At 37.3% G+C, this 15921-nt stretch overlaps 1 protein-coding gene across 2 annotated transcripts in view; it reads left to right on the top strand.

The window, feature by feature from the left end:
• FAM193A (family with sequence similarity 193 member A) overlaps positions 1–15921 on the top strand; it is an 81269-nt gene that overhangs the window by 33225 nt on the left and 32123 nt on the right. Inside the window, exons 2-8 of one of the 2 annotated variants that reach the window (XM_075709062.1) lie at positions 664–729; positions 3491–3736; positions 6121–6287; positions 6562–6729; positions 9630–9864; positions 13109–13233; positions 15536–15680. In XM_075709062.1, coding sequence (XP_075565177.1) covers positions 3647–3736; positions 6121–6287; positions 6562–6729; positions 9630–9864; positions 13109–13233; positions 15536–15680 — 930 coding nt within the window. In that variant the 5' untranslated portion in view covers positions 664–729; positions 3491–3646. Of the gene's footprint in view, positions 1–663; positions 730–3490; positions 3737–6120; positions 6288–6561; positions 6730–9629; positions 9865–13108; positions 13234–15535; positions 15681–15921 lie in introns of those variants that run through there. The other variant, XM_075709061.1, reaches the window with a different exon arrangement.

Genomic DNA, 15921 nt, shown 5'->3' with positions numbered 1-15921 from the left:
ATTATTCTCTACAACTACCTGAAAGGAGGTTGTAGTGAGGTGGCTGTTGGTCTCTTCTCCCAAGTAACAATAGATACGATGGGAGGAAATGGGCTCAAGCTGTGCCAGGGGAGGTTTAGATTGGATATTAGGAGAAATTTCTTTACTGAAAGAGTGGCCAGGCATTGGAACAGGCTGCCCAGAGAAGTGGTGGTGTCACCATCCCTGGAGGCATTAAAAAAACGGGTAGATGTGGCACTTTGGGACATGGTTTAGTGGGCATGGTGGTGTTGGGTTGATGGTTGGACTGATGATCTTAGAGGTCCTTTCCAACCTTAATGATTCCTAGTTTGCTACTTTCATTAAAAAATAATCCAGCCACCAAGCCAGGAAACATGAAATTAATTATTACTCTCCCCTTAATTGGTTTATTGGTGGACTTGTTAGTGTTAGGTTAATGGTTGGACTGGATGATCTTAAAAGTCTTTTCCAGCCTAAAAGATTCTATGATTCTAGCTTTTATTACAAAAGCAAAGGCATTTTCCACCTCTGCAGTCAAACAATCGCACAGGTTTCAAAAGGCATTTTATCAACCCTCAGATGCAGAGGAGGGGTTTGTTGTCTTAACTTTTTAATGCTCTTTCTTAAATTATTGTAACTGATGTACTATTAATTGTTTTCCAGGTTTCGCTAAATGGTACACAGTTTACAGACAGTTCTGTTGGATCAGAATTCACAGGTGTTTCTCAGGTATGTGCAGCCAAGTTTTGTGGGTGCGTATGATAGCAGAATTATTTATTAAACAGTATTAAATGTACTAGAGAAAACTCTTCAAAAAGATCTGTATTTCTATTTGAGATTGGGACTTGGCTAACTGAAGGTGGTTTCTGATGACTTTGCTACTCAAGCTTTAAAAAGCAGTAAAAGCTACTATTTCTGAAGTAAAATTTTATTGTTACAATAAGCTTGAAGTCAGACATAGATGTTTTAAAAAAAAAAAAAAAACAACAAACCCAAAAACCAGCTATGCAGTTCTTATGGTAATAAAGTTATTCTTGGAAGTAAATCTAAATACATAGCAGAGATGCAGTTATTTCTGTTCCGGCTTGTCCTACTTCCAGCCTTCGTTTATGAATGTTATATCTGAACATGTTTCAGAGAGAAAGTGAGACTAGGTGTTTTCTTAGAGATGCATCACACATTTTTTTGAAGCTTGACTAGTGGAAAAATATCTTGCTTTTCTCAAAATATACACTTTGCTCTGATTACATTGAAGACACATACAAATGTATATGTGACCTAATTCCAAGCTCATCTAATCCAGGAAGAGTGTACTGCTGCTGTTGAAATGGTCACGTGAACAGTTACTGCATTCATCATCTTTTAAATAAATAAGAAACTGCAATTCATAGCTTCATTTTAGTATGACAGAGCCATAACAGGAATCCGAGATGCTTATGGTCTAGATTTTGTCAAGGTTCTAAATGTCAGTTTTGTTAGAAATAAACAGCTTAGAAATTTTCAGCCTTAGCAGTTGATTTGCATCATGCTCTAGGAACCAAGTGCTTTCATTTGAACTTCATATCTGTTGTAAATACAGGCCAGTTGGGAGATTGTTAGGGTCTATGAAGTGGCCAGAATTAAGATTGTTCCTGCTGTATTTGCCATTGCTTTTTTTAATGATCATGATGCAACTCTAAACAAATTACACACTCAAGTGTTAACTTCTAGAAGTCCTTGCAGCATGGCTGGAATGTGTTTGCCATGACCCTTACCTTTGCAAAAGAGTAAGTGTCAGGTTGTCCTAACTTCTCAACTTTTAGATTTTTCTCTTCTGCTTTTCCTACTTGTTGGAAGATGTCCTGCAGATGATGTTCATGAGGATTTGCCTGCAATAGCTATAAAGATGTCATCATCATTCCAACAGAGACTTCATCTGGCTTAAAAAAAAAATTATTTTAACAAGGAAACTTTCAGGGCTAAGGGGATGAGCAGCCATGGCCTCTTGCATGTGCAGGGTTTTTAGGCTTTAATAAGATCTGTAGTTGAGCGCAGGTCAGCCAAGAGTAATGTCTAACTTGAGAAATCTCTTCATGCTTGTAGAGCCAATAAGGGGGTGGCTCCAGACTTTCAGGAGGCAGAGCGAGTCTTCCCTCATGAGAATGTTTTCTGAAAACCTGCAGTAGGCACCTGGAGAAATTATGTTCTTTTTCTTGCCTTAGTGCTTAGGTGTGAATTCTGGAAGTGGCATCAGTGAGTAAAGAGATTAGCTGTTCTTACTAAATCTATTACCTTAAATTTCTCATGAACTTCTGAGATAGAAGAAGATACTTGTGGAGATGAATTCAGTGTGTCTTTTTTTTCTTGATGTCTAGAATGCTCAGTTTTTCTATATTGCTGAGTCTGTCAGTTTTATAAATGCAAAGAACACAAAAATCAGAGTTTGTAATGCTGTGCTGTTTTTCTTCAGATGTCAGCAATAGGGAATTGATTTGTTGTTGCTATGAAGACAAGAAGAGAGTTAGTGAATTACGTCATAGCTTCAACTAGTCCTTTGCCCTAAAGAACTTTTCACCTGTGCTTGTGCGGTTCAGCCCTACAGGACCTTTAAAGCAGTATTTTTTGTTAATATTGAGGTTGGAGAAGTATGTAGAGGAAAGCTTGAATGACTTATTTAAATTGTGTCTTTCCTTTGAGAAAGAATTTAGCTATTTTGAGGCTTACATAGAAGACCTTGCTAATTAAGGCAGAGCTAGCAGCTGTAATATTATCAGACAAATCTGTGATTCTGCCATTACAAGATGTTTTGTTCCATTCATTATAACTTCGCTTACGTCTTGTAAAGTTGGGTTCTGTTTGTCTTGTGCTGCTTGACATATTTTTGAGTATCAGTTTTGGTGAATAATCAGGATCTCGTGGCTGAACCGTAATTTCATGCACAGTAGCATCTTGGAAGAGAAAGTAAGTTTTGAACTGCCTCTGTCCTCATAAGTTACCAAGTCTACTTTATTGAATAGCTGATAGTGGATTTTAAGACCCTACTGATTGGTTTTGTTAAAACTGTCAGGCTTTTATTTTGTAACAAGCTTAGCTGAAAGTGTCTTTGTTTCAGTTAGTATTGAAAAAGGAGGTGACGCAGAACTTCAAAGAGCAGCTATTTTCCTTTTTATCTCTAAGAATGACAACAGTAAAAGGAATTGTACTATCCCCTCTTTTTTTTTTTTTCTTACTAAATTATTGCATCTAGGCTGAATTATTTTAGAGGGGAAGGCTGTAGTCCATGCTCCCTGAAAGCATTACTTTTTAAATGGGAGTGTACTCATAATCAGAATTGTTTGCTATGTGGATATTAACACTGCTGTGTTTGATCTCAGGACACTCCAAATACTCACCATTTAATGATGACTGTTAAAATATGTGGTGTTTTTTTTTTTTTTTAAATCTTGAAATAAGGGGTTTTTGGTACGTGTTCTGTGAATAACCAGTTATCTATCAAAACATTTATTTCTAGACACCGTTTACCTTTGGCTTGGGCCAAAGGGCACCATATACAACTGGCGAGCATTGTCTTCTTTGTAGAAGTGAACGAAAAGATACTTCGCTTTCAGAGAGCGGAATAAAAAATTCTAGCAAAACAGCACTTTCCACATCTCCAAAAGCAAACAATATGCTGCATCTTCCACTGTGGGTGTGTCCAGACTGTCGTCGAACAGTCGAAAAGGAGGAAAGGCATGCTACAATAGAGCAATCTCTTGTGGTAAGTTGAAGTACTTCAGTAGCCTAAAAAGATAAGTTGTTATGGGCTGAATGCTACTTGATGCTTTGGAACCACTTAAACTGTAAATGCTTAGAAAGTATTTTAGGAGATTTTGAGTTGGTTTTCCCATAAGCTAAACTGAAGAGGCAAGTTGTTCCAAAAATGAGGAATTCTGATTCTGAGTTTTGGATTTTTGAGTAGAGCAAGGCTCGGAATTGTTTCTTGCTGGTTTTTTGACCTTTCAGTTTATTTATCTCATACTTCGTCCTTTTCCCCTTTACTTAAATTATGTTTCTTCTACTCTTACCAGTGCAACTTTAATCATTACACTTTTTCCTATTCTCTGTCTGCTCATGTGTACTTCCCCCCATGTGTGAGGTAAACGATCTGAATTTTCCTTGTTCTTTCAGTAGTGTTCTTGAGTCACTGCACCTGCACTGCCACCTTCCTGCATGTGTCTGAGTTCTGTCATCTTTTCTTTGCTGTATTTTTTTAATATAGAAGCGCAACTTTGCATAGTATGCCTATAACAAATTCTTATTCTTTGTTGTAGCACTGCAAACACTGATTTGATACATGGTGCTAATATTTCAAGTCATGATTATTTACTAAATTAAGTGTTAAAATATATTTTTCAAATGAGAATTCAACCTCACTTAAGAGCTGTGCTCAGCGTAGCAGAAAGATACAAAAAGTTCATTGACAGGTCCAGCAAAACCTCATTAGAAGTAAACTATGATGCTATACTGCAGAACCAAATGTTCACAACTGATCTGGGAAGGTACACACTTCCGATAATTGGAAGCATTATAGATTCCAGCTGACATCTCCTTGTAGAGAGCTAACAGACTGTGCACATGCCCATAGGCGCATACAGATTTTTATTTCAGTAAACAAATCAGTGTGAAGAAAGATTGTCTTTGTATAGCATATGTTGTTAAACTCACGTTAAAAGCGCAGTTAACAGTTTTTTGTAAGGAAAATTTAGGAGTATATCACTTGTATACAACTAGTGTTTACTGATAATCTTTCTATTAACAAGGGTTAGTAAAATTAATCAAAAGAGATTATATCTCAGGGAATTATACTGGTAGTCTGATGGTAAACACATCCTAGAGAGTTCAAAGCACAGCAAGACTGAAGCACATTATTGTTCAGTTGAGTCAAAATTCTTGACATATTTAAGCTCTGTTTAATGAACTATTAAAGAAAATAAGTGTCCTACAAGTGCAAGGAAGGCGGGATTTGCTTCCTAAACATTTTCTTAAGTTATAGATACACCAGGTAAAATAAAAATTCACAATATTTTTTAATTTGGCAACTGTTTTCTTACTTAAAGAGGAGTTTTTAAAAGTAAACAGCAAAAGGATTTTCTAAGTTGGGAAGCTTGACTTAAAAAGCAACTAAATGGATTAGGTGGCTAGTCAAATTAAGGAAACCAGCTGGGGAAAAAATCCAAAATGAGCTTTAAAAAAAAAAACAAAACAAAACTCTCTTATCAGTCACTGCAAGCCAGAGTGTAAGCAGTTTGCTACAGATGCTCCTGTGTTCAGGTTGCTGTTGCTCTGATTACCTAGCTTGGTTTGCTTCAGCACCATCCCCATTAGCTGGTCTTGCTGTTGGCAGCAAATGCATGCAGGTTTGTTTTGACCTGTGTCTGCATCCTGCTTCAGGATCTGGGGTGAAGCACAGAGAAAGCCCTTCATTCATGTTCTTAGTGTGGAAGAGGTCTCTGCCTGGTGCCACAGAAAGCTGGTGGCAATCCGCAGAAGGTGCAGGAGGGAAGTACAGTATGTACTGGGGCTGGGGCACAGAGGAGGGAGAGAAACTGGAGACCAAAATACCAGCAGCCTTGGGAGAGGTTTGTGTCATCTGCTAGTACTGAGCAGCACTGTACACAGGAGTACACAGCATCCTTTCCCAATGACAGCAGCTTTCTAACATCCATTACTATGAAGTAGTATGTCTGGCTGTTATAAACAAGGAGATTTTATGCTTTTTGCTAGGGATATCCAAGGGATTGTTGGACTACGAAAGTCAAACATACTGTCAAATTGAGACCAAAGAGATATTACAAGTTTATGATTAATTGTGGATGATGCAAGCCTTCCTTTAGCTCAGTTCATTGTTTATGCTGGAGTACATAAAGGTGATAATTATAACCAACATGCTTTGGTTATTAGAAATGAAACTATATTTATATCACTGGTTTTCTCAGTCTGTATCTTTATTAGGCTTTTTGAAGGTAAATTCTTTGTGCCTGGTTGTGTGTCCTCCCAAAATACATTCAGCACTAAGAACTGCCACATTAATATCTGTCTGCGTATTAACATTTCGGACTTCTACCTTACAAACTGAAGGCTACCTGTGTTTTTCCCTTTCAGAGCCAAGATTTCCTTTTGCACATGCCTCTTGGAAACAGTGGATCACAGCAGGAATCTGTAGGAGGAGGAAGAATAACTGTTGGTGCACAGACGGTGCCTGCTGCAGATCTTAGCAATTCCTCTCCTTCAGACATAGCGTGCAACTGTGAGGCCTGTAATGAGCGCAGGTAAGAACTGAATTCAAACTCAATAGCATGGTGCCTGCAGTCAGACTGTCGGGAGTGTTGTTGCTTATTTGTTGGTGTATGCTTAAACTCTTTAAACAGGCTATCTGACAGTCACAGTAACTTATGGATGGCAGCTTTTATCTAATTTTATACTTTATTTTAGGTATTTTCAGATATATGTTGTTTTTCCTGAAGAGCATCTTCAGAATAGTAGGAATCAATACACCTATGTGATTTACAAGTAGAGAGTAATTATTTTTGTCATTATTTGCAGAGAAAATTCAGCAGAGCCTGAACGTGAACCTCAGCAGCTTCAACATTACTGGTCAGAAGTAAGATACATGGTTCGGTGTATATATCGCCAAGCTGGGACCCCTTTGGCAGATGACCAAGACCAGTCTTTGGTACCAGATAAAGAAGGAATGAAGGAGCTGGTGGATAGGTATAGCACTTTGAAAAATATCTATGAATTGCTAAGAGGATTTTTTAAATTAGTTTTTAAGTAGTTTGGAATATTGCTTTCGAATAGAACGTTATTTAGCGTCTGCAAGTCTGGTTGCTTGGAATGATTGCCTCTCCACTAGAATGAAAAGCCGGAACAGTCAATTCTATTTCATGCAGGACTTTTCAATGTTAGATTGAATGCATGGAAAGCTCTTAAATTTGTATGCTGTTTGCAATAGGAATGTTAATGGATAATGATGGAAGGGTACCAAAATCTTATTCTTCAAAAGACCTTGAGATGATTATTATTACTAAGACACTGTTCAGTTTGAATTGCCCCACATGCAAATCTTACCTTGTCAAACTAACCTGAGTTATAATAGTGCTTGCATCTTGCTGTAGTTGTAACAGCTAGAAGAGGCATTTCAAAAGTATTGGCCATTGATCACTAGATGAGGCAAATTCCAAGAACGTCTTTCTCACTTCCGGAGTTGAAATTATAGCTTTTCTAGGTGTGAAGATGAAGATGTGCTTAATGAGATCCTCAGCTGTGGGTTTTTTCCTTTTGAGAGTAGTGTGGCTGTCCTTAAAGTGCTCCATGATGTTCATCTCTGTTTCTGTCTAACTGAACATGTGGTCAAGGAATAGTTGCTCTCCTTGGTTCTGTATGTGCTTAATATACTAAGGTCTGACTAGTCTGACAAACTGTAGTTCTTATGTGGAGTTTCTAGGTGAAGCTAGATTCTGGCGAGGTGAAGAAACTTTTGAAAGATTATAGTCATCTAGCTTTGCTCTTTATATGACTATACTCCTGAAATCAGCCTTAATAGATAATTAAATAAGCTTATTGCACTCCTGTTATAAAAACTGAGAGTTTGGTTTTGAACATGAGTTGTATAAATGTGGAGTAATGTAGTAAGTTTCCCTATTAGTCACACTTGTTTATTTAAGTGATCAAAACATGCAACATAGGTTTTGAAATCAAAGATGCTTAAATATTGCATAGTGTGTAGGTAATTAAAACTGAATCACAGCTAAAATGGTTGTTGATTTTTATGCAGTTTCTCTTTAATGAAAAAATTTTGGAAATTGGAACACATACTGTGTATGTGCCTAGGACCTTTGATTTCTCTAGAACTGTTTTTCACTTTTTAGAGAGATTATACAAATACAAAGGCAGAAACAGGATCTCAAAGAAGGAAACCTTAAGTGTCAATATGATTATTTTTCACTTGAGTTCCTTATGGTCTCCAAAGTATGAAATAAAATTAGGATACTGTGTTTGAGCAGACACCAGTGTGTCCAGTCTGTGGTGCTAATGTCATGCAAAATTTTTTAACAAAGCTAGTCAATGTAGGTATTGGAAGTGTAAAAACAAACCAAACAAAACAAAACAAGCCCCAAACAAACCATGTAGGTAGCATGACAAAGATCATACTGTGGCTAAGTAAATCTATGTTTAAAAGGCAGAAATTCCAAATTCCATGCTCAGCTCTGTTAGACAAAGCTGGCAAGAAATGGACTGTCTGGTCGTCTTGAAAGTGGTGCCAAGTAGTGTCCCTGTTGTATGTGTGAGTGCTTTATGGCAATATGATAGTACTCTATTTTGTGAGTGATGAAGGAAGAGCAGGGACTAGATAGCAGCAGACTTTTATTCATCGAACTCTTAAGTACTTATCTAATCCCTTTCTTCTTCCCTACCTCCCTGTGCTGTAAAAAAACCTGAGGCAAGTTCTTAAACTCCATACACAGGATTAAATAGTATGATTTCACTCTAAAGTGCTTCAAAGCAGCCATCGTGTTCAGTTTTCTTCTGTGTGGGGTGGTTCAAACCCATGTCTCGCTTCCAGGAGAGTATCAGACCTAGCCAGCTGTATGCTGTCCTTAGCAAGAAGTTCTGACCTCCTTTGAAGCTGTGTCTTACGGTGACAAGTCTTGCAGGTATTGAGTGGCTGAATAGAGTGCATGGAAGGCAGTATGGTTCTGGAGCTTCAGTGTTAGTGTGCTTCTCGGGAACAAATGAGTCCCAAATTCTGGTCCCTATGCTAGGTTTTAAAATAAATAAATACACCAGTCATTTGTAATGATTGCAGCTTAGGTGCTGCCATATTAGAGTGGCCTAAGTCATGTTCCTTGAAGGACATTCTTTGTGGCCCTGTGAATCCCACACCTCTGCTATGCGGTGGCACAGCTTTATTAAAAGGTGTAAAAAATGTCCTTGTACAGAAGATCTGCAATTTGGGATAAGAAACTCACAATGAAGGTGAGAAGGAGTTTCATGAATGAGTGTCTTAAAAGTTTGGTAATTGTATGAAATGTCTTCTTTCAGTGCAGCTCAACAACAGAAGGGTCACCCAAAGCAGTCACTGAGTCCAGTCTGGTTAGTACGTATTTAGGCATGTTCTGGCTGCCTAACAGGTCAAGCTCCTTCAATGGCTTGAAGTAAAGGCCTGTTCTTCTACCGGGTATTAATTGGGCCTAGGTCTGCCTGTTCCAACTGGGACATTTGTTAGCGCTGTATATAAGAACACGGAGAAGTTGTAAAGAAGCTTGTCTGAAGAGTCTAAGTGTCTGTAGAGCTGTATGCAAATTGAGTAAAGTTTGTTTGTTTGTTTGTTTGTTTTTTTTAGCTCACAAGTTGAAGTGAAATACTGAGGTCCTAAATTAATTTGTTCCTTAGGTTTGCAAGCATCCTAGTCTTAAAGCTACACAGGAGCTCAGTTCCGCAGTGTGAAAGTAGGGAACTGCAATGTGTTCTCCCAGATTTAAGGTAGTTCTGTAAACCCTAGCCATTGTTTCTTTTTGATGATGGTAACTGGTAAATATTTTTTAGGAAAGTAAAAGTTGTTGATTACATGTGTGTGTTTTTTTTTGGTCACAAATATTCTAAAAATACAGGCTTTGTGAAAGAGATCCGTATCAGCTTTACCAACGGTTGGAACAGCAAGCTAGAGAATATGTGCTTGAAATGAAGGTTCGTCTGCTCAGACACTTGTCGCTGGGATCTAAAGTTGCATCAACATTAGCAGTACAAGGGCCACCACAGGCACATCAGTTCATCTCACTCCTACTTGAAGAATACAGTGCACTCTGTCAGGCAGCATGTACAATCAGCGCCTTTCTAGTTACTCTGGTAAGACTGAAAAAATAACCTATATGCTTCTATTTGCTAGGGCTAATGTTAGCAGAGCTGTTCTGGGCTCATTCAGGTGTCTTCTGTGGTTTGTAAAATGTAAGGTTTGTCGTGTGTGCATGCTTGGAGACAGGGATATTCTGAAAATGCAAATTTAATTCTTCGGAAATGTAGATTAGGCATCTCTTATAGTGAATTGATGAAAGTACCTTTTGTTTGTAAACAAAAAGGTGGGATGTTGTTTGTGGCACTTACTCTGAAACTAATCTTTAAGCAGGTCTACAAATTTTAGATAATGCCTTTGAAAATATGTGAAACACTTCTCTGTTAATCTTTAATGGTCTCTTGACAACCACGTTTGAAGGACACAAACTTTTATGTGTAGCACTAACTTAGGTTGTTTCAATTTTTCACTTATAAGCAAGAATGGCTACTTGAAAAGATGACCTCTTGCCTTGGAATTAATCTGCTATGTTTTTTATTATTTCTAAAGTTCTTGTTCTTTCTTTAATGCTTTTTTTTTTTTTTGTCAACTGATTGTGATGTTAGACGGGATTATATTGTCAGGTAGAAAATAAGCAATAGCCTTAAAAAATCTCTTCTTGAGTAACTGTCCATCATGAGTGCGTAATACAGTAAACAAATTCTGTGATTCTATTTGTTTAAGGACTGAGAAGGTTATTAATCCTGTTTTGTTAATAATCCTTTCCTGTACATCCTTTGTTAATGTCTGTACATCCCTTTTCTCATGTGTGGATAAAATGGTAAATTTGGGTTTTATTGCCAATTAGTTGAAAGTGACAGTAGGTATCTAAAGAGAGGAAAATAGGCAGTAACAAGACTATGATGGCCACAGGTGAGAAGGATATAAAATGGAGGGGAAGCAGAGTGTTGTTACTGAGGTAGGGCTGACAGTAAAATTGAATTGGCAAAGCAGGGAGGTGTTTCTGTTAAGAAACTTAAACATATCTGATGCTTTCTTTTGTGTCAGTGCTCTGTATTTGCTGTTGTCTGTATTGGCTTCCCCAGCTTTATCACTTGGATACAGATGTGAGGTCACTGCCATCTCCAGTTTATTGGCTGCTTTTAATAGTCATCAAGTCTCTAACAAGGTGCTTGGGAGAAGATTGCTCTTCAGCTTGATTTGCATTGGAACTTAGAAGTTTGTTCAGCTGAAAAGTGGATGGATTACAGTACAAATGTTAGCTTTCTCAAAGCAGATGTGCCAATAATGAACCCATTAATGCCAGAATTACATAGCTGATCAGAAAATAATCTTTTAATATTTTTTTCCCCTGGTTCTTATTGTGAACTAGTAATTGTGAAAACTTAACAGGTATGAAAGATTGAGACAATGGCCATGAAGAGACAGAACATGCTTGAACTCCCTAATCTACCCCTTTTTTGACAAAATTCAAAGTAAAATAAAATTCCTACTGTCTTAAAAAACAAAGCATAAGACAACACAAAATACCCCAGACTTCTCTTGTCCTTTTCCTTCTGCAGCCCAGTAAGTACTGAAAACTTCTTTCTACTAAGCTGTGACATTCAGAAACTGAAATGTGAGAATGCAGGATGCTGTCTCTTGTCATACGTTTCTTAGATTTATTAAATAACCTTTTTATTAAATAGAGTAGTATGTCACAGCTTTCAGTATAGGTAGTAGAGTCCCTAGCCTTTTCAGAGTGCATGGTTGTTTTCTCTCAAGATACCAGTGCACTGTGGAAGAAGGAATCTTTTCAGCTGAAATACATAAAAGGCAGTCAAGATCTCTAAACTTAGTGCAGCTTTCCTTTTAAAGGTAAAACCTTTGCACACAGCATCCTGTACAAAGGCATATAATGCCTTGAACCTCCACCTGTGAGGAACTAATTTCTCAATGAAATGATGAACAGTTGTTCTTCCTTTCAAAGGAATCCAGCTAACTAGTGAAGTTCAAGAGCAGGGAATGACAGATTGTACTGAGAGCAAGCTGGAAAGACTGTGGTCAGTACAGAAGAGTCCTCAAGTATGCAGTATAGCAGACTAGAAGGGAAAACTTACTTCTTTGACAAATATCATACTCTGTGCAATCTGATATACAAGATTTTGTAGCTAAGTGACTGTTTTGTTCACAGCATAATATGGAAATTGCATAGAAAATCAACCAGTTGCTTGGAAATCAACCTTTCTCAGTGTTGACCCTTGGGAAATTATTAGCAATTTACAGAAATTTTAAATATTCTAAAGACATGATATTCAAAATGAAAGGGTATGTGTGTCTTGGGTTTTTTTCTGAGTTGCACCACCCACGTTTCTTCAATAATAATAAAAATTCCAACTTGATTCTTTTTTTGAATACTGATAGTCTCATGTTTGGGTCTGATATAAATATGTATTTGTTTTTTAACTCACTATGCTTAACACAACTTTGACATTCCAGAGTATTCTGGTATTTCTGGGTACTTTATAAAGTACCTGTGGGTACTCTGTAGTACCCAGGTTATAGTGCATAGGGCTCACTTGCTGATCCGATGCAAGCAAAATGCTTGCATTTAATTTTGCTGTGTGAGGGAGCCCTGGTATAGAAAACCTGCTTACTGCTGGCTACATGTGGGAAAACTTACTGACTTGAAAAAACATTACACCTGTCTTTGATTCTTATGTTTTGATAATAATAGATTTAAGTTTTAGACCTTGAAATTATATACAATTATGTGTTAAATAATCTCAAATAGAAAAGCATTCTGCTTACTAGAGAAATAAGCTGTTAGTCTCTGGTCTATTTAGAAAACTTCATTTTTGAAGCTGTACTTGGAGAGAACTGTTTACTTGATTTATGTCAGTTTTGAATAAAGATTATAGCTTGCCATCATATATGTGTTCAAAGAACTGAAAAATAATCAGAGTTAGACAGTTGTTTGACAAGAAAACCTGAGAATAACTGGTTCAGGTCATAAAAGACTTCTTTCAGTGCAGAAATGAATAGAAGATTTCAACAACATAGTCTGATTTTTTTTTCTTTTTTTTTCCTAATCCATGACAATTCATAAAAACAAGGAATGAAACTATGGTTATTTAAATTGAAGAATTACCTAAATTCTGAGTGTCTGGGTGTTAAAACTAGTTAAGATCCAAGCTGGATAATCCTGCCTGTAGGTTGGAAACTAGATTTAAAAAAAAAAAACAAACTTGCCTTGGACAGAAACTGCCCCCCCCCCCCCCCCAACCCCTGGCTTATTTCTGGTTGTTTTTCTCATTATAGGAAAATGAACATTTGAAGAAATTTCAGGTGACATGGGAATTGCACAATAAGCATCTGTTTGAAAATCTGGTGTTTTCTGAGCCAATCCTGCAGAATAGCTTGCCAACACTGGTGTCACAGCTAAGGTAGAGTTTAACTTTTCTTTTGTAATTTAAAGGAGAAATCAAAACCCATGTTTGCAACCACAGTGTCTACAAAAAAAAAAAAATTCTCTGCTGCTTCTACAGTTTAATAGGTAAAAATCCTTTTGATCTATCTTGAAAACAGTATTGTTGATTGAGCAGGCTGCTGTCATAACTTGCTTGTCAAAAGAATTACTACCCTTACCTGCTTACTTGTAGGTTACCTAGTAAAATGACAGCATCCTATGAAAATGCTGATGGTATGATGAATAGTGCTGTTTTCACTTTGTCAGGCGTTGCTACTGTCTTTACAGCTCTACAAGCAACTTAAAGCCTCAATGCCTTCATGCTTCCCACAGTGCACAAATAACTTCATTTGGAGTTTTAAGCAATCTCTTCACTGGAGAATGCAAAAGAAACAAAATCTCTTGCTATGGACTTGTAGGTCTGATGGCATATTGTGTTTCCTAGGGCTTTAGAATGTATATTTTGTTGGCAGGGTTGCTCTGCTTGTAATTTGTGTACCTGCAAAGTGTTTGGTTTTTTTTAGGGAAGAGGCATTAATTCATGGAAATGTTATTCTTTATCCTAAGTCTGAACACTTTTAAAGTACGCTCATGGAGGGGTCATGTTGACCTCTCAATCTTGTTTCTGATGAAGAGACATTTATGCTCTGTATACATGTGTTTTAAAGGTATTGTCTTGGGTATTTTTCCATGCTACAAGAGCAGTTTGATTAAGTCTGTCACAAGAGATGTTGCTCACAGTGAATAAAGGCATTTCTGATGAGTTCTCCTTTTGCTAGTAGATACTAGAAAGGAAAGCAAGAAAAGGCAAGAAAGCTTAATTGTCAATGGGCTCAGCAAGAAGTCTGAGGTCCCTCAGAATAACTTGTCTGATTGGTTTACATGAAACTGGTACAGAGAAGTAGTAAATCGTGATCTAGTAACAGGAATTGACAGTGTTTGTACTGATAGTGAGGACGTGTTGTATCCCAAAATCACGGTATCCCTTTAAACTGCTTTTTGTACTCTACCAAGCATGGACTTCCCAAGTTTTTAATGTGCAGAATTGCTTACGCACTGTTCTAAAGTGGTTGTGTTGCAGGTTCTGGGCAAAAACAACAAAACAAAACAAACTTGAATTTATTGGCAAAGTCATGCTAACAGCTGTAACTTAATGCTTACCAAGTTGTCTGTTTGCTCAGCTCCTCATTATACTTAATGGCCACATTAAAATTAAGGTGTCAGTTCTTTGCCAGATGATAGGCAGGACTATGTAGTTCTTAGCTTGGGGTAGGATCCTGTTACAATGGAAATCTGTAACAAACCTCTCTGAAATGCTGAAACTGGGCTTAAATGTCAAGTTTAGAGATGCATGAATTTTGTTTTTTTGGTACTGGCTTTGACTTGCCACACAACCTCTATGCCTAATTAACTACCGAGCAGTTTCCTCTTAATTACTGAGTAGGAGAAATGTTGAAAAGCTTCAGTTTACTTGTGTCAATTACACAGGTCATTACAATTCAATGTGCTTTAAATACACATTATCATATAGAATTTTGTCTTTTTATTTATTTCCAAAGTCAAGATTTCAGGAGCTTGCTTATTTACTTAAGAATCATTGTGATGATTCTCTAATAAATTTTTTTTTAAAGGAATTTGCTGTACAAAAATGTAGTAGTAGAAAGGGATGTAAATCTGTCTCCTATTTCTGGGGCTCCTTACAGAGACAGTCATCAGTGAACAGCATAAGCACATTTTGAACTTGATGCTGCTCGAGTGATAGTAGATAACTGCATGCAACCAAATTATCTTGCTTGCCTCATTCTACAGCACTTTCCCCAGCTGGAACTCCAACTTGTCTAGTAATCTTTTTAGCATTGATCATGAGAGTTCTGATGAACAAGCTTCTGGCTGTATCTTTACTATATAGCTCCTTCAGTAAATACTCAACATGTATATTTAGGCCATAGAATTTGGAAGGATAAATATATCAAGCAACAAAACTTGAACAAATACGGCTCAGTAGGCTTGACATCTGGTTGCTTGTGGGAAAGAGGCTCTAGAAATGTTGCACTTCCCACGTTCTTGCTATTGTTGGTTACAGAACATTGGAACAAGCAGTTGTTGGATATTTTTTGAAAAATGACTAAAAATACTCAATTTTGGGATACAAACAGTTATGTGGGCCTAGGTGTATCAATAACTGCACTTTAACAACACTTTTTTGGCTGACAGAACTTAAAAGCATGATTTTTTCAGTGAAATGTCTCTTCCATAACTAGTACTATTTGAACTTACAGGCTTGGAACAACACACGATTCCTGTAGTGAAGACATGTATAGTACCTTGCTACAAAGGTATCATCAGCTGGAACAGGAAATGGGTCAAGTTGCTGAAGCATGGCTTGAATGCCAGAAAAGAATAGATGATTATGTTGATGAACAGGTAAGAATCATGTAAACAGTCTCAAGACTGATTATGTAGGGAGCAGCCCATGCAAGGCTGTACCTCCAGTGAAGAGTTTCTTTGGCATTTTTATCCAGAGCTTTGAAGCAACAAAATGTAACTTTTTTCATTGATGTCAGTCTTTCAGAACAGAAAAGGACTTTAACATACCAATTGGTAATGGTGATTGTACAGAAACATCTTCGAATTGTTGAAGCAGATTGTTGTGCCGTTATTTAGA

The sequence above is a fragment of the Pelecanus crispus genome, chromosome 4 (genome assembly GCF_030463565.1).
Source record: "Pelecanus crispus isolate bPelCri1 chromosome 4, bPelCri1.pri, whole genome shotgun sequence".
NCBI lineage: Eukaryota > Metazoa > Chordata > Aves > Pelecaniformes > Pelecanidae > Pelecanus > Pelecanus crispus.
Note: the sequence above shows the minus strand (reverse complement) of the source record. Positions and strands in the feature narration are given on the sequence as shown.